The sequence below is a fragment of the Apus apus genome, chromosome 1, assembly GCF_020740795.1.
Source record: "Apus apus isolate bApuApu2 chromosome 1, bApuApu2.pri.cur, whole genome shotgun sequence".
NCBI classification, from domain to species: Eukaryota; Metazoa; Chordata; class Aves; order Apodiformes; family Apodidae; genus Apus; species Apus apus.
Window position 1 is genome coordinate 103,394,165 of NC_067282.1, and position 19,025 is coordinate 103,413,189.

The window sequence follows — 19,025 nt, forward strand, 5'->3', positions numbered from 1 at the left end:
CCAGCGGGGTCTGCACAGCTGCCGTCGCCCCAGTGTGCCCGTCTGGGTCGATGACCGAACATCTTCTTGTGCACCCCCTCAGATGACTTCGCACATCCCGGAGCAAGAGAGACCCCGCGCACAGCGGGAATTTGCCTCTTAGGACGGCAGAACCCCAGGGGCGACAACGGGAAGCTCCCGAGCCCTGTTCTGCTCTGCCAGCTGAGGCCGGGGAGGTCCTGCAGAGAACACGCCGCTTCCCGGGGGGCTGCCTCTCGGCCGGGCAGGCTGCTCCAGCCAGACCCCGCGGCTTCGGCAGGCAGGGATTGCCACGGGGCAGGGAGACAGAAACCGGCCCCCGGCCCGCGGGGGCGGCTGCCAGGGAAGCTCCCAGGGGGGCGATCCTGCCTCCCGCCACCCCCCGCCGGCCGGGCGGGCTGCGACCCGCGCTCCCCGCACACGGGGCTCCCCGCACACGGGGCTCCCCGCACACGGGGCTCCCCGCACACGGGGCTCCCCGCACACGGGGCTCCCGGCCAGGCCCGCCGCTCCGCTCCGCTCCGGCACGGCGGGACGGGACCAGCCCCCCGCCCCCCGCCCGGGGCCGCGCCGCCGCCGCCGGCCGGCAGAGGGCGCCCCCCCGCCCCCCGCGACGGCCGCCCCGCAGGCCGGGCCCGCCGCCGGCGGCCGCCCCGCTCTCTATGGCCGTTGCCCGTGGCAGGGCCCGTGTGTACTTCCGGCGGCGCGGCGGCCGCCCGCCCGCCCGCCCGCCGCCATGGCCGGCCCCGCCGAGGAGGACGAGCTGCCGGTGCCCGGTGAGTGGGGCCGCTCCCTCGCCGGGGACGCGGCCGCCCTGCGGGTGGGCGGGGGGCCCTGCCGGCTTTCCCTGCCGCGGCCGGCACCGGCGCCCCAGCGGCCCGCCTCCCGGCCCCGGCCCCGACCCCGGGTCGCCCCCGCTCCCAGCTCCGGGCTGCGGGGCCCGGCGGCGGGGCCGGTGCCTGTCTGTCTGTCTGTCTGTCTGTCTGTCTGTCTGTCTGTCTGTCTGTCTGTCTGCCGGCGGCTGCGGAGAACTGCGTACCCTGCCGTCAGGGCTGAGGCGGGGGGGGGGGGGGGGGGGGGGGCTTTTCCCTCCGTGCGTCAGGTCCGGTCCGTGCTTTTCACCTGCGGTGGGTCCGACAACGCTTGCTCAGCGGCAGGGCAGCAAAACCCGCGTTTGTGTTCTGTGGGATTTCGTGTGACGAGTGAGGAGGGCTTCGCTTCAGAACGGATGGCTTAGGGTTCAGTTGTGGAGGGGAGGAGGTAGGGAGGGTGTTTGTGAGTTAGGTTGTCTGCCTTTTATATGCGTGAGATGAAGAAAAAAAGATATATATTCATATGAATGTTCCTGAAAGGAAATTAAAAAAAAAAAAGGCAAATACAAAAAGGAGCCAAAGAGCTCTACCTTGGCACAAGTGCCAAAGAGGTCACTGTAAGGATACTCAAGTATGCAGCACGGTTGTCTGGCTGGAGATTAAACCTTAAAATGGAGTTTTCAGAGAATCATAGAATCACAGAATCCTAGGGGTTGGAAGGGACCTCGAAAGATCATCTAGTCCAACCCCCCTGCCAGAGCAGGGTCACCTAGAGTACATCACACAGGAAGGCATCCAGGCGGGTTTTGAATGTCTCCAGAGTAGGAGACTCCACAACCTCTCTGGGCAGCCTGTTCCAGTGCTCTGTCACTCTCACAGTAAAAAAAGGCTTTTAACATGTTTATGATGCTAAGTGTGTCTACAAAAAATGAGGAAAAGCTCAACCCGTTCTTTAAAAGGGATGAATTTGTCTGCACAAGGCTTGTTTCCAATAAAACAATCAAAGTGAAACACCCCTAGAGAGGTAAGAAATACTACTTTATATATCTCCCAAACCTGATGCATAAAAGGGCATGTAATTTGCAATTAGGGGAAACTTTCGCATTAAAGAATCATTTCAAAATTAGTATCAAAATTACAGTCTAAGAGAACTGTGGGTCTTGGAGCTGGGGTGCAGACGGTTGATGAGATTGCATTCATTGAAAGTAAATATATGAAGATGTTGCTATCAAACTATATGTAATCCTTCAGAAGCGGCCTAGTGTTACTATGTGTATTGTCATAGCTTACATGTTAACAACAAGTCTGCAAGGAAAAACTTTGCTTTTCTTTCTTTGTTTTCTTTTCCAAAAAATGATTGTATGCTTAAAACACAAGGTTTGGCGTTTTAAAATAGGAGGCCTAACTGTGGTTTGCCACATTGTCTGCGTGGCTTTTAGCAAATTGTAAGTCCATTTATTCTCCTGTGGAATTAGTATTTTCTGTGTCAAGCCACGTGCTTAACCAAAGGTGAATGAATAGTTTGCATTCCGCGTTTTAAAACAGCATTGCTGATACTTTTGAAACTTGAAAAAACTGAGAAAACTAGACAGGTTACAAGGGCAGAAGAGCTGTCTGGACTTTATTTTGGGGTGGGTTTGTTTGGGTTTTTTAGATCATGGTCGTACGATCAAAGACATGTTTTGAAGGCTGAGAGTTTTGATGTTAGGGAACGATTTTTAGAGCATATGTATCTTTTCAGATGGGTGAGGAAGGGTGGTCAGTTGGGAGCCTGTCACCTTGTTAGTGTGTGTGCGTGTCTGTCTCTCTAATCCAATTGGTAAAACCTGTTTGAATCTGGGTAAAACCTGAAGTATAAATGGGATGGGAGATCTCCGCGCTGGGACACCGGCACAGGCCTGTGTCATCTGCCGATCTGCAGAGAGGTGTCCCCAGGGCAGAGGTGTCCCCAGGGCAGAGGTGGCCCGGCAGAGAGATGTCCTAGACCCAGTATAAACGTAGGTGAGAACTCTTCGTCTCAACGTGCTTTCAGGCTGAACTTTTTATTTTACTTTCCTTTGGCGGGTATTCAGTTATTTATTCTTTCTTTTACACACCTAGTAGTTTATCTCAAGGGGTGATGTTAAAAGTACGTTAGTGTTGTATCCTCAGAATACAATATACCAACAACAATACCCGTTCTATTAGGAAATTCATGGAATCTAAGAAGAATCCCAAGGACTAAAATGTGAGCCTGCAAATGAAGTAGGCTTTGTGAAACAGAATAGGACAAAATGCTTGTCTTTTTTTTTTTTTTTTTAAAAAAAGAAACAGATAGGAAACTAAAATGTGTGATTAATAGGAAATGTCTGTTTCAAAATCTATGAGGCAAAGGTTTTTTTCACTAAGATTGACATCTTTTTGTGTTTTAGAATCAGGTGCTATTTTCACATTTGGAAAAAGCAAATTTGCAGAAGATATTCCTAGCAAGTTCTGGTTCAAAAATGACAAGCCTGTACTTATATCCTGTGGAGATGAACATACTGCTGTTGTTACAGGTCAGTATTGGAAATGGAGTATATGATAAAAGGTTATAAATTTCGACAGCTTGGAAAGTTAAAATTCTTATTTGAATCCTGCAATAATGAGGTTGTGGAGTGGAGAGTTGACTGTTCTGTAGGAACTACAAGATGACTTTGAATTTAGTGTAAGGTCACTGAAGGTTTTCACAAGACATTGCTGGGAACTGTCATGAGGGACACTGTGATAACTCAGTGTATCACACATGATTCAAAAGTAAGCATGACTTTGTTCAGCTTGAATATTTCTTGTGAATATGACAGTGTTTAGTAGGCACTCTCAAATATAAAGGTTGGTGTCTTGAAAGTAAGAGTATCTGTTTAACACAGTCAACAAGTTCACTAGGAATCTGCTTGAAAAAATAGATAAAATTATATCTCTGAAGGTCCGAATTACTGTTAATTATCAACTGAAAATAACCCTTGAAAGAGCAATTATAAAAACTTTAAAAAACCCTACTAAAATCAGAAGTAAATTGCAAAAGCATTCAAAGAAGCTCAGGTGCAATACAGTGTGCAGTATTCATGTTTGTTTTCATTTATTTGAAATTATGGAAACAATACTTGTTTAAGGATTTGTTTAAATTTTTTATGTGGAAAGGACCACTCTTTTGTTGATGAGCTCCTGTGTCAATTGTGTTGCCAATCAGCTGCTGATAGAAAATAAGACTTTGTTGTTACGAAACTTGCATATTTTCAAGACTCTTTTTACTGGAATGTGTTAATTTTTCATCAATGCCCAGTTGGTCTCATTGCTCATTAAGTAATTTCTTGAGGGTTTCTTGCTGTGTTCTCAAGTGTTGAAGGTGCTGGATTTTTAGAATAAACTATTCCAGGCATGATAAAAAAGTGTATAGATTTCGTGGACTGCCGAACATCTTGAGATAAAATTAAATAATTAAAATTTCAAGCTTAACTTCATAGAAGATGAATTACACCTTCGTAGTTTATTTTGAACAAAACTTCACATTTTTTCTTAGATTGAACCAGTTCTATTAAATTGCCTATTGCATAAAATTAATCAGAATTTAACCTGGGGCATTGTGAAATATTACTTTTGAATTTTTTTTATATGTATCCTTTCATATATGCCCACACCCAGTTTGAAGTACCACTAGTATAATTCTCAGTTTAGACCAGTCAATTTAAATTGCCTCCTTGAGCTTCCTCAGCATGTGCCTGTGCCAGCACTGTTACCCTAATCAGCAACAATCCACTAATTCCCATGTCACTGTAATAGTGGCTACTTCGATAAAGCTTTTGAAAAAGTCAACTCACAGATTTGCATGCAGCACCATTTCTCTATTACCTCCCCTTCTCCCTGTTGTTTTCATGTATGCACTGTGTTCCAAAAATGTCTCTCTAGCTGGCCTTTGCTGTTGTGTCACCAGGGAAACTTTTAGATAATCAGATCTTTATTTTCTGAAAGCTTTTGAGGAGAAGGAACTGTAGAAGCATGAGTACAAAATTTCTTCAGCACCAAAAGGTTTTTTGGCACATTGTAGAGACAGAAGTGAGGATAAAATACTGATCAATGATGAGCAAATGTAGAGAAACTGCAAGAATTGTACAAAAAAGTGGAGAAGGGAAACAGAAAATCTTTGTCCCACATTTGTTCTTCACACCTGTGCATGCCTGTGTGCACCTGGCATTTCTCCTGTTAGATGGAGTTGGATGATAGTGGAATTACAGCCCTTGGTGTATGACATTGAACTGCAGTAACATCTGGAATAAAAGCTCCAGAAGTGCATGCCAGTAAAGAGTTTACTGAGAAGGGCCTTGTGAGAAACCAGGAGCTTCTTGAAATCCAGCTGAACCTGATCTGGAAGAGATAAAAGCCAAACATCACTGAGGAAGGAGAAGTATCTCAAGCAGGTGTGTGTTAATGCATGCTTAATTTTATTTTCAGTCTATTTACAGGTCACAAAATTCCTCCCTCCTTTTTTTTTTTCCCCACCCCTTGGAAGAGGTAGTGGGACCTATGTAGGTAGGGTACAGTGGGAATATGCAGTAGATTCAAATCTAAAGAAATACATCAGTTTTACACGAACATGTCTCAACAATCATAAGTAAAACAATCACCCAAACTGATACAAAAGGTTCCTTGCAGCTGGTTTTGGGCAGGCAAGACAGCTACATCTAGCACTATGAGTCTCGACTGAATGCGAAGGAATAAAGTGTACAGGAACTAATATTTAGCATTCAAACAATATTCAGAAATTATCAAATGCTTATTTCATCAATATTCCCATGTGATTTTTAGGAAGAAAAGTGTAATCAGTATGAAACACTGTTCTTCAGCTTTCTAGGTCAGGAATTGAGTCCAAAATTTTATTTAAATACTGTGGTTTTATGTTGGAATACAAAGGACTGGTAATAGCTACTTGCTGACTTTGAGTTGGTGTGCTGAGCTAGGCAGAGAAGCATTTCATTCTCTGATTTTGGTGTTTGGGATTGGAATTTGTTTCTTAATTCATGTGCTCTCTGTCTTTAGTACAATCTTCATTAAAATGTCCAAGCAGTAATCTTTTTAAGTAGTTTTCTTCTTTAATTCTTTAATGCAGTCCTAAGCAGTACATCTTCCAGCATAATTTGTAATATGTTTAATGTTTCTTGCCCCATTCCCAAATTTTTTGGCCTGAGAGTACTGACAGCCCACTCCCTGCATCTTCTATAACTGCAAGCTTTGGAAAGCATTTTATTCATCCTGGTGAAAGCTGGTGTGAAGTGATACTACACATATTTTTAAGAACCTCATCCCAATACATCCCAATTTCTATTAATTTTATTTTCTATGAAACTCTTAAAGTTAACAACTGTCTTATTGTTTATTTGCCTTGATTAGAGTATCCTAGGCAGCTTGCCCACATTTGGTGAAAGAGACTGATCCTGTTTCACAAGGGGGAAAATTGTGATGAAAGAAGACACGTTTTCTGAACTCAGAGCTTTGGAGAGAATTGAAGCCCCCAATGCAAGAGGGTAGAAGGAAAGAAAAAAGTATCAAATGTAGAAGTAGGAGTGAAAAGAGGTGCCTGTGGAACAACAAGAAGATAGTATGTTTGTAATTTGGGGTTTTGTAAGGCATTAAATATTCAACAATTTACACCAAAGAGACCTTGGAATCTCTCCAGGTCTTTCGACATCAGATTCCTTCTATTCTTCTGCCTACCAGCAGGCCCTCAGAGCATGGCACAGTATCTTTGCATCAACTGCAACAGGAAAATGAGAAAGATTAGTACACACTTGTGTTGATCTTTTGAAACTTGTCAGAGCAAGCAACATACTAATTTTGCAGTTTTTCCAGTCTTGCTTGTTTGATGCTAAATGTCCTAAGTGTGACTGTTCTTATTGCTCAATAAAACTTCTACTGTGATAAGATCATGACTTGCCTAACAAAACTGATGTCATTCTCCTGTTTCTTGAGATGTATTTCAATTGTATAAGAATTTTAAATTAAATATTAACATAATTTATTCACAAAATAGCACAAATAAAAAAAATAAAATCATGGCACCTGCCATATGATACTCTAACATTACCTTTTACGTTTTCTTCAGATACAGCTTCTCAATAGAATCTTGTAATAAATGCCCAAAGTCTTTACGTAGTCTCCCTGTTTTATTTCCCTTCCACACTAATATATTTCAGAAAGCAAGAGGGGCGATATGCAAAACATACCTATGAACATAGATGGTGGAAATACTTGACTGCCTGTTATTATCCTGAAGGAGTATTATCCTATTGAGGATTTCAACTGGGATTTCCCAGCTGCTGAATGAATGTCTTCAGTAGCACTTCATGAAGGGGGGGGGGACATGTGACAGATGGGGTTCCCAGGAATCACAGTTGGGATAGCAGCTACTCATGTGAGGAATATACTGGTTAGGAGGCAGTCTCTTCCTGAAGTCCCTCATAAAACCTCTGTTCCTAAAGCTGTAAACATCTTGTGGCTTCCCTAATAGCCCTGAATTAATGTTGGTGAAACATCTGCTGGTGATAAGCCAAAACATACATACTTTGGGGAAATATTCCAGTCCTGCATCAGGATGAAGGTGGAGACTGGTGTTAGAAGTATGTTTTCATCACCAAAACAGTCCTAGTAGTCCCTTCCTTAATATCCTGTTGTTTTCTTTCTGCTGCCCAGAGTCATAATCTTACTCTGCTGAGCTTGTCTTCTGCCAGCCATTCCAGGTGGCAGATAGCCACAATATCTGTATGTCAGCAACAAAGTGAAAGCAAAACCACAAAAGCCATCTGAGTTTGCAAAGTTTGGGAATATGATCCTTACCTATTTTTCTTCTGTCTAATTAATTCTCACTTTGGTGCATCTGTGAGGATGACTGGAGATATCTCATTATGCAATTATGAAAACAGGGCCTTTTGAATACAAAATAATGTTGTTTTTCCTGCCCAGCTTAGATTGCACCTTGTCTTTACAGACACAGATATGTTGTTTCATTACAAGCATTTGTTTAGGTTCCTCTGTAGCACCTGTTAGTTTTCTTTCACTGTCTGAATTACCTATTTTCCTTATTTTCTGTCACACTTCTAGGTATTAGAAGCCTGAAATTACAAAAAGCTGTCACTCAGTTGTAAAAGAATGTAAAAAAATTTCCTCTCATCTATTAAGCTCCTTGACTTACAAAGCAATTCCTGAGAAGTGAAAGACTAGTAAATGAAACAGCAGATTACAGGATGAAAAGCATGACCTATTGGAATTTTGAATGGATAAAAGAGAATGTGCTTAAATTGAATTACAGCAGCTTGGCATATTTCCATGGGACTACTACTTACACAAGCAGTTAAAAAGTATAAACCAAACACCATATACAAAGAATCATATATCAAGATAGGATGCTATTAGCTAATAAAAAAAAATACTGTTAATGTGTGTTTTGCTATTGGTGACAGACAGCTCTGCATGTGTTTTGACATGATGTCATTATAAAAATCAGGATGGTGATGGTGATATAAATGCTATTAGTGAAACGTCATGAGTGTAGTCTTGACCTCAGACTTCCTTGCAACTTTGTTGTAAAGGCACATAGCCCCATATTCCAAAAAACTGTCACATCTCAACAATATAATTTGGACTTTAGATAATAGTTGGTGGTGTTTAGGTTTTTTTTTTTTAACTATGTACTTACATTTAAGAAAATAAATTATTTTTTAAACAGAGTAAATGTTTTTGTTATATTTTAAACATTTCAATATAGTATTTCAAAGTGTCTGTAAATCACATTCAGAACCTTCACTGGGGACCTACACTACTGAAGTACAAGCAACCATAATATTTTGGCATTATTATATGGAATTGTTGTTATGTGTTGCGATGTTGTGTGATAATTGTTGATGGGTAGGTTGACAAAGTACATTTATGTGACAGCTTTGTGATGGAAGCTGATTCACAAAGCTCAGACCTTTAGCTGAAGTTAAGAAACTCCTTTTAACAGTTGTAAAGGGTTTTTTTTTTAATAATTGGTTCCTATTGTTTTGTAAAGATTTCTGTTGGAACAAGGGTTTTATTTTTGGGAGCAAACTTAACAGTGTTATACAAGATAATAGTTTAAAAAATTAAATAATTTCAAGGTATTGTCAGTAGTCAGTTTTAACTGTCTAATTTGTGTGCCTGATGACAAAAGTTTCATCTGTTCATATGCCATCCTTTTAAAAAAACCACTGGTTATTCAGAATTGCAACAGTTTATTGTTTCTAATGCTCAAACCTGCAAGTTCAGTGGCACATCATACCAGTTTCTGAAATACAATTGCATTGTATAGGATCACAAATCACCAGGAGCAATGCTAGCTCCTGGTGAAGATTTGTAATCTAATGTTTGCATTTAGGTTTATAAAACTCCCTGAATGCATGATGGTTTTGCGCATTCCTTCTTTATGTGCAGAGTAGTAAATTATTACAATTTGTGAATACATTTGAAAATTTATCAGAAACTATGTTCTGTAGAAGTGCAAGTTTGTAAATAATTTTAAGAGAAGACATTTATCAGTAAAAGAAATAGCCCCTCTAAACAGTAAAATAAGCTGAAAGTTACAAATCTGTGTTTGTGTTAATTATACAACTGCATTATTTATTCCTGTCTTTGGGGTAAATGATGTGTGTACTCATTTAAATGCACTGTTATATTAGAAGCAGGCCTGTAGATACTGTGCTTTCTGAACTGCAGGGTCTGTCCAGGAATACATTTTGTTTTCTGAAGAGCACTTTAACTATGCTATAATTAAAGGAGAAGATATTTGTTTTGCTTTTTGTCCCTTCTTCTGCATGGGAATTTCTTACTTAAGTGATGCAATTGCTACTTTTGTACTGAGAAATCACAATTACATAAATTATTTTTTACACTGAAGTATCGAATTTACTAATCTTAAACCTTATATTCAAAAGTAATAAATAGCACAGTGTGTGAATGACCATCTTATCTTGTATGATGTATTCAAACACTTGTCTTGATTCTGACTGCATTTTTTTTCAGGGAATGGTAAACTATACATGTTCGGCAGTAACAACTGGGGCCAATTAGGACTAGGATCAAAGAACACTGTCAACAAACCAACATGTGTTAAAGGTTTGTTTAATTTTTCTTTTTTTTTTTTTTTCTTTTTGAAACAAGACCCTTGTGAAAAGGCACTTTATAAGGCACAGTTCCGGGATAACTGATTCTGCCTTCTTTACTCATCATTTGTAGCATATAGTTGCACAAGCTCCTAAAGGTAGCTTCAAAGGATCCCTGATTGATATTCCACCAGTTCCAGATTCTGGCTCCTTTTGCATCTCAAGATTACTTCAGATACATAAAATCCTGTCTTTTATCATAACTTTAATTTTATGTAATATTTGCCTTTTTTGACAAACCACACCTTCATTGTGACTGCAGATGCTTCTGCAGTGTTGTCCATGTGTTAGAAATCAGGGTTCCTACAGCATTGTGTAACCTTCATTATCACTTTGGTCTTAGCGTCTTATAAATGGAAGAATCTTGTCAGGAACGTTCTACAAATAGTGATACATTTTTAGCAAGTGTAAGAAGTGCCTGAGGGGGCATAAATGTTAATATATATTTGTATGAAACAGTAAAATAAATGCCCATATTCTTTTATGTGTTGTAAAATACCGTTTTTGTGGCACTATCAAGTTCTTGAACTTTCCTAGCCAGTCTTATCTTGTCAAACAAAACTTAAGTCAATACATTTTCCCTGTTTCCTTACTTATGTCACGTCAGATCTATCCCATTAACACATTTCTTTTCACCATTAAATGTTTATCCTCATCCCTTCTGCCAGCAGATTGATGTTAGCTTATCATTAAAAACAAATTACCTTGCTTGTTCAAACTCTTCCTGAGTTAGTTTATTCTACTGTCCTTTATTTGCCCCCTCTCTATTTCGCTTCAGAGGGAGAATGCAGTTTCTCTCAGGTTCACATCTTCTGTCAGCCATGTGATAGATTGATTCTTACCTTGACTTAAATGGATTGGATGTCAAGTTTTGTTTTTGCTGTCAAATTGCAATGGAGAATTAAAGACGAAGAGGAGATGACAGCAATTCAAACCAGACCTGGCATCCATTGAAAAAAAGTCACAAGAGGCGAGGGTTATCTATCTTCTTTTGGCAGTAGGCCGCTGGAGAAAGTCCTGAGCTTTTCTCTGTAGCTTTCAGCCATCACTTGGCTTTGGGAGTGGGGTCTCAAGGGCACATTTCAGTTTCTACTTGAGGCCAAATATTTGTGGCTCCATGATTTCTGAGAAAGCGTGTCCAGGGCCTTGACTAGAGACTAGTGAACATGGAAATGAAAAATTGCCAGCAAAGCTGTAAATATAGGATGGCTCATCAAATACAACTGATCAACCTTAGTGAGAGGCTTGTTAGGGAGAGCAGAGGCTTCTGAAGAGCTGATTAAGATAATCTCTGAAGTTGGAGGAAGAGTTTTGTGATGTAAAACAGCAAATTAAGATTGTAGGACAAAGCCAACATTGGAAGTGTTACGGTTCCAGCCTGGTGGTAGCGATAGGTGTCAGATAGGGTAGGCAGGAACCTGAATTTGGACAGTTTATGTTTGTGTCTGTGTGACAGATCAGAGGCAGTACATACTTAGGTAGATTTATTCAGTGACCTGGTAGAAGGGACTTTAATCTGAATGTTATGGAGTTGGTAAAAGTTGATTTGGAAGGACTGAAAAAGGGTTTGTGAAAGGGATGATGGGTTTTGGCTTTGTCAGGGACTCGTGCAGTGGAAAAGCACCTAAAGATATATTACGTAAAAATTGTGGTGTTTTAAGAGCATTGTATAGGGCACATGGACATGGCTGAGAGAAGATAAATTGTTGGCAATGGTCAGTAGTTGGAGAGAGGATGGAAAAGTCAGTGAGATTTTTTTTTCCTCTGGTTCTGAAATAGAGTTTCTTGCCGTGGGAAAACAGGCACCTCTGTCGTCTCATTCCCACCAAAATAATTATTGATTACTCTTGCATGCATTCCCAGTCTTTCACAGGGACCACACTGCAGAGAAGTACAAGCAGTGGGTGAGTGGTAATTGAGCTGAAAATGAGACAGGATGGTATATGCAAAAATTCAGGCACTGTTCTTAGCAATTGAGTTTAGTGATCATGAAGAAGGCAGCACAGAGCAGAAGTCTAGCAAAAAAGGCAGCTGCGCATAATGAAGGAAGATGGGAATAAGACAAGAGAATGATACAATTTTAAAGATTTAAGATAGTGGGAAAAGCATAAGAGGGAGTTTAGAATAGTACCTTTAATGAAAACTGAAGACAGCTTTAAGCATGCATTTTGTCCTGCAACTTGCTGTATTCTTTGTGTTATCCCATAAATGGTATATCCTGGGGAGTGTGGCATTGGGATGAAGTAGCCATCATCAGGTGAACCTGAGTGTCAGCTTAAGTTCTTAAGGTTCTTTTCTTCTCTTGGGGGAATCCTGATTTCATAAGCCATGTGCTAGGTTCAAATGAGCAATGAATCTTGTAATAATCCTGTTGGTAAAAATATGAAAAAAAATCAGGACTCTCTCTAGAGCATAAAATACTTTGTTATTGAACCAGCTATCATTTTGTTTATAACTCTTCTCCTCCCTTTGGCTTTAATTCATAGCTTTAAAACCAGAAAAAACAAAACTTGCTGTTTGTGGAAGAAACCACACTTTAGTTTACACAGGTATGTATCCTATATTATACACACATTAAAGATAGATTTCTTCCTTTGCTTTCATGCAGAATTACATTAGGAACCTGAGTACTGTTGAGCAAGGAAAAAATAAATGAAAACAAGATCGTTAAAACTTGGGGGTTTGACATCCAGTTTTTTGAATACTTGATTTATTCTGAGCCAATGCATTTCTTAAATATTTTTATATAGGAGTTCACTAGCAATAGACAGAAGAAAAAAGTTGCTTGCTGGCATTTGAGGTGTGGCTAACAATTATCAGTATTTAATTTAAGCCCTGTAAAGATGTATTAGTAATTTTTAATATATCTGGACTCAAATTTACCTTTGACAAGTAATCTAACTTTATTAGTGTGAAGTTGTATATTTGAGTAAATATAGTAAAACGGAATGTTTCAAGTGTTCGCATTTTGTTGCGTTTTGGTTGGACAAGGTAGTCTGCTATTTCAATGACAAGTAGCTTTATTAAGCTATAAATAAGTAAACTGTAAATATAAACTAAAAATAAATTCTTAGACGGTATACAGAGAATTGATGCAAATTCTTGTCGTGCTTCTAAAATTTATGTAATGGAATAGCCATCTTTGTGCTTGCAACCCTTTAGGTTGCAGTAATGTTATAAAGAGGATTGTTTGGTTATTAGGAGGTTTATACATGTGGAGACCTTAAGCATTGTAAATAATACTATTATTATAAAACAGAACATTTTAATAACAGTTGACTATGCAAGACTGCACAGGGTAACTATTATTCACTTTTAGTGTACATGGTGGCTAGATAATTTGCAGCCATTTATATAGCAAGGACTATTTAGAAATTGTATGTCAGTTGCTTATCACATTTGTGTCTGGACTTGTGTTATTAATGGGCCTTATCTTTTTCATGTTTTTCATACTAAAATTAAAAATATAAATCTTAAAGTTCTCTTAAGCTGAGGTTATCAATCATCAGCTTTACCTTCAATTCAGAGATTCTAAACCAAAACAAAAACCTGGTCAATTAAATAGAAAATTATTTAAATATTAAGATAAGTAAAATATTTCTAATGAAAACCTAAGCAAGAATATATTTTCTTTACAGTACTCAAAACTATCAAGTTATATTTCTCTTTAATTTACATAGCAAAAAACTTCATCTTTCTTACCTGTGACATCATGCACCATTTTCCTTCTGCTTTTATCTTAAAATATACATAATCGGGGGAAGAAGCTGCTTCTGGCTGCCAGGGCTACTGGTAGTCATTTTCTCATAACTCTTGCAGAACTTCAAATTATATTTACTTATTAGATCTGTCTTCAGAATGGTGGGAAACACACTCAAAGTACATGTAAGGCCTTAAAAAAGTTGTGATCCACAAGTGTGCAGGAAATCCTCCTTGCTACCTACAACAGAAACTGCTAATGCCAGCTTACGAATATTTCAGGGCAGTAGACTAACTTTTCTGTAATGTTTTTCCATTGAAAATTAAGTTAATTGCTCCAGTTTCTCTGGCTTTTTACCACTGATGAGAATGTTTTCATTCCATGTATTACATGTGCTTTTCTGTATGCAGAAAAAGGAAATGTGTATGCTGCTGGAGGTAACAGTGAAGGTCAGTTGGGATTAGGTGACACAGAGGAAAGGACCACATTTCATTTAATCAGTTTTTTTACCAACCAGCACAAGATCAAGCAGCTAGCAGCTGGATCATACACCTCAGCAGCAGTAACTGGTAAGAGCAACCGCTAATAAAATCGGTCTATGCATTTCTAGCCTGGTGTTCCAGGCAAACATTAATTCCAGCATTCTGGCTGCATATGTGGGTGTATTTTCTGTGCCTCCCTGTCTTCTTTCCCTAGTAACCATAGTCATTTTTTGATAGACAATTGCCTATTTCACCACAATTTGGTAATGGGTGGTAGTTTCAAAAATTGTTGTGAAAGTCGACTTTTTCCCTGAGCCTGCAATGGGAGCTCAACCTCTACTAGTTTAGTAGGAAAACTTACAAAGGAGAGACAGTGTGAATACTGACAAAATGGGAAAAAATCTTCAGTTCTTTTCCAGGGAAGCCAACTACCAAACATGAATCTTATGCAAACTAAGTTTCTCTAGTCTCTTTTCAGTAATGTCCAATGAGAAGACAAGGGGTAACAGGCACAAACTGGAGCACAGGAGGTTCCACATAAACATCAGAAAAAACTTCTTTGCTGTGAGAGTGACAGAGCACTGGAACAGGCTGCCCAAAGAGGTTGTGGAGTCTCTTTCTCTGGAGACATTCAAAACCCACCTGGATGTGTTCCTGTGTGATCTACTCTAGGTGATCCTGCTCTGGCAGGGGGTTGGACTAGATGATCTTTCGAGGTCACTTCCAACCCTGACCACTCTGTGACTCTTGACTAGTTTATTGCAACTCTTTTGGTCTACTGATACATGCTGGCACAGCTGTGTCATTACTAATTCTGAGAGGCCTGACCTACAACCTATTTCTCCAATGGCAAAATTATACAATTGTAACATGTGGAAGCCCACACGTTATAATACTTTCATCCATTGGATGGGTGGTCCTTTATTACTCTATAATTTCTTGACTTCTGTTATAAGGAAGCTGTTTCTATACATATTTAGGATAAATTATTGAGGCTGCCATTTTGGTATGTGACAGAGAACATAAGAGTATGTGAAGAGACATGGTAGCCTGCTCGTTTGGTTTGTAATTTTTTTTTTTTTTGGTGACAATTCCTAACTTTCTCCTGAGATTTGTAAGTCAACTTAGAATTATTTTAGTTCCCAATAGCATCTCAGTAGCACTGTACATGGTACATTTTTTTTATTCACAACTTATTTGCCACCAGTGGGAAAGAAGCAGAGAGAAGACCTTATCTCTTCTAGAAAACTCTAGAGATTTTTCATGTTGTTCACTACCTTTTTTTTGGTTTTCACTGTTGCCATTGGTCTTTGAGTCACAAGAGGCTGGTGTTAATGTATCTGGAACAGCTATTGTGATAGTTCAAGGAAAACAAAATGAAGCTGGGCAATACATTCACCTTCGAAAGGAACTGAAAGACAAGGCAAGAATAAGTAGGATGTGTACCAAAGTCAGAACACAAAATAAGTTTGGAATAATGAAAATGTGGTGACTTGCTACTAGAAGTGAGAAGATGCCTTAAATTTATTACAACGTTTTCATACTGACCTCTGGCAACTGAGTAGTTTTATATGCTCAATCTTCCTCTTTTTGAAGGAACATTTTTACATAGAACTTTTCCTGTTGCTGTTTATGGTCTAACATCAGTTGATGCTTAATTGTTCTGTGTCCGTTTTGAAAAGCATAAAGGATGCTCTCTAACTTCAGACAGTTCTGTTGCATTGTTTTAAATATAATTTAATGTCCCTGAGTTTATGAAATGCATTTAACTTTGTAGATTAACTTTTTATTTGTTTTGGTATTAAATCTGTTAACTATCTGTGTCTTCATTTTAGAGGATGGGCAGCTTTTTGTATGGGGTGACAATTCAGAAGGTCAGATTGGCTTGGCTGATGAAGCCTGTGTCAGTGTCCCTTGCCAAGTGGATGTTGGTAAACCTGTTTCCTCTGTATCCTGTGGATATTATCACTCTGCCTTGATAACAGGTAAGAGAATGGGAGTAGCAGTTAGCGGAGAGAAGTCAGTGGTTCTCAAACTGTTGTCTTTGTAAAGGTATTTTATGAGGCATTTATTACTTTTGAAACTAGATATGCCCTAGTTGTTAAAAACTGCCATGTGGCAGAAATGTGATCCTAGTTGATTTATTTGGGAAACTTGTATGTAATCTACTGTATAATTTTATATTATTGTTGTATTAACAGTACTGTGAGAAAAAAACCTGCAGTTTTCTGCATTTGCACATTGTTTTGCAAAAGTATATTAGATATAATTACTGTTTGCCACACTTCATTTTCGTAAAGGTTATGACAAATGTTGTGGATTAATATTAATGTTTCAATAATACAACTTTTATTTGGATTATTCATTTTTGATGGTGATCAAATAATAATAATCATCTTCTCTAGAAATGTAATTTTGACTAGACTTACTATGTTTTGAGAAAATTTTAATCTCATTTGCTGGCAATGCAAGATTTTTGTTCTTTAATTTTAAGCTTTGAAGTCAGTTAAACAGACAGAATATCATAATATGAGAAGCATACGCTGCAGTAAATCCGTCTCTGATCTCCAAACCTACCCACCTCTCTGTTGTTTTCCAGCTCTCTCTTTGCACTTCTCTGTTGGTTTCCAAGGTGATGATGCCACTCATCCTTTTATAATGCCAACATGGTGAATTTATCAGTCAGTACTGATGGTATTATATATGAGCAGCCACAAATTGCTCTCAGCCATATAGATTTACTTTATTAAACTTTACATTTTAGTACCCTCAGAGTAAAAATTTCAAAGAATTAATAGTTTTGATTTTAAAGCTTTTAATGGGTACCCAGGAACTACTCAGTCAGATACTATTTGCAGGTTACTTGATAAATGTTACTTTTCCACATACAATATGTATATAACTCTGAGAATATGCTTTTATCTTATGATGGACAAACACTAATTGGGTGTTACGCTGGTCATGTGCAACTTTTATTACAGATGTTTTATTACAGTAAATTAATGCAGTGATTCTGATCACAAGCTCAGCACCTGTTAGGAATTACACAGCTTCCTGAGCTAAAAATAATGGGAAAAAAATAATAAAAATCCTTAGATCAAGGGCACAGTAAGAAAGTGTGTATTTCTGCCTTAGACCCAAGAGCTGAAGCTCTGACAAGTCTGCGGTGGAATGTGACAAAAACTCTTATTAGATGAAGGGTTGAAAACAAGCACCTAAAGAAACAGTGTGTGCTGGATGCTCTGAGGAAGTGAAAACTGTTAATGGGGTGGGGGGATGAGACAAAAGGTTTAAGGTAACTGCTAAGAGAAATGAAGCCTCTTAAAATATTAATAACAAGATGTACTGGTTATCACCTGTGAATATGGGGAGTTGTTGAACCCGTTGTTCTTTAAACGGGCCTGGGTGTGAGATGGAAAGTCTTAATTTTCAGCCTTAGTATCTGCAAATCCTCCACATATGTGCCTTCAATCTGTCTCGCTGATAGAGATACTGCTGGCACACAGATGGCCTCTTTTGTGGTGAAAGGAGAAATATTTTTATTATTTTCCTTTGAGCCCTTGCTGGACATCCAGGTACTGTTACTGAATGGATCTTTGCTTGCACTAGTGTCAGTGTATATCCCGGCAACATTTAAAAACAAAGTTTATGCATTTAATCTAAGTGTACCGTAGTCTTAGATTATTTTAGTTATGAAATTAACCATTAAATTATAATTTTGAGTATGAATGTAGCTATCATATTTTTCTTAAAGCCTAGTTAGGAAAGAAGTCAAGGCACTATACTGTTAAAAAATTCTGTTTAAAAAATATGATTGTTTCAGTATTGTTAGGATTCTTTTTTCATTTATGGTAAACACTTGTCTATGGGACTTGCTAGACTGGCTTAGAGCAGTGGTTCACATCCTCAGTATTGTGCTGCTGAGGTGTGGTAGAACATAGCAAATAGATAATTATGGAGTATTTGGAATATTCATATTACAGGAATAGGCTTTTTTCCCCACAGGTTGCCAGCTGGTCATTGAAGTATACCTTCAAGTATGTTTAAAAGCTTGCCTAACCTAGGGAGCTTTCCATGTATTTTCCTGTAAGGTTTTAACTTGTCTACTAGAATTTAGAGTGAATGGTGTTATTTTTAATATATACTTTTGGAGGAGATGTCTGGAAAAGAAAGTGGTTCTGTATTTCCAGAAATGAAATTTGAACTATTAATGTGAGTGTATAATCTGTATTAATTCCCTCAATAAAGCATACCAGAAGAAGTGTTTTAGATGGTGGTTGTTGTTAATATGGAGGAAGTGGGAGAAACACTGTTAATAGAAGGCTTTCAACACCTGTAATGTATAAGTTATTAGAATACTGTAGAATGATTACATTTTGACTTTTTAAACATCATTTGTACATAAAATAATATGCGATCTCTTATTGAAACATAGTTGCAGGATGTAGCATTGATATATGTTGTGGGGCTGAAATGATGAGCTTAGCACCATATGGTTCCCTTATTATAATTATTTATGACATAAGCTGTATACTGGCTAAGCAAGCTGTTAGGAGCACAACCGGATCTGGGTTAAAACTAAACGGTGGTTAATGAGGATACCAGAATACATAGTGTGGTCGCAGAGTGCCCTCTCCAGGGCAGGATGTTCATTAGTAAGAGAATATTGAGAAAAAAAGTGGTGAAATATCGATTTCAGCTTTTTTTTTTTTTAAAAAAAAAAAATAACCCACCCTAAAGCAGTTGTTTCTTTGAAACAGCTGCCTTTAGAGAAGATTTTTTAGCAGGCATTATTCTTGAAGGTATTAAACTTCTGCAAAGCCAA

At 38.9% G+C, this 19,025-nt stretch overlaps 1 protein-coding gene across 1 annotated transcript in view; it reads left to right on the forward strand.

Annotated features, from left to right (window-relative positions):
• Window positions 1–738: 738 nt before the first annotated feature.
• Window positions 739–19,025, forward strand: part of RPGR (retinitis pigmentosa GTPase regulator) — a 41,834-nt gene continuing 23,547 nt past the window's right edge. The window contains exons 1-6 of the mRNA XM_051609128.1: window positions 739–794; window positions 3,242–3,367; window positions 9,879–9,971; window positions 12,505–12,567; window positions 14,129–14,287; window positions 16,036–16,185. Of these exons, the coding sequence (XP_051465088.1) occupies window positions 755–794; window positions 3,242–3,367; window positions 9,879–9,971; window positions 12,505–12,567; window positions 14,129–14,287; window positions 16,036–16,185 (631 nt within the window). The 5' untranslated portion in view covers window positions 739–754. The remainder of the gene's footprint in view (window positions 795–3,241; window positions 3,368–9,878; window positions 9,972–12,504; window positions 12,568–14,128; window positions 14,288–16,035; window positions 16,186–19,025) is intronic.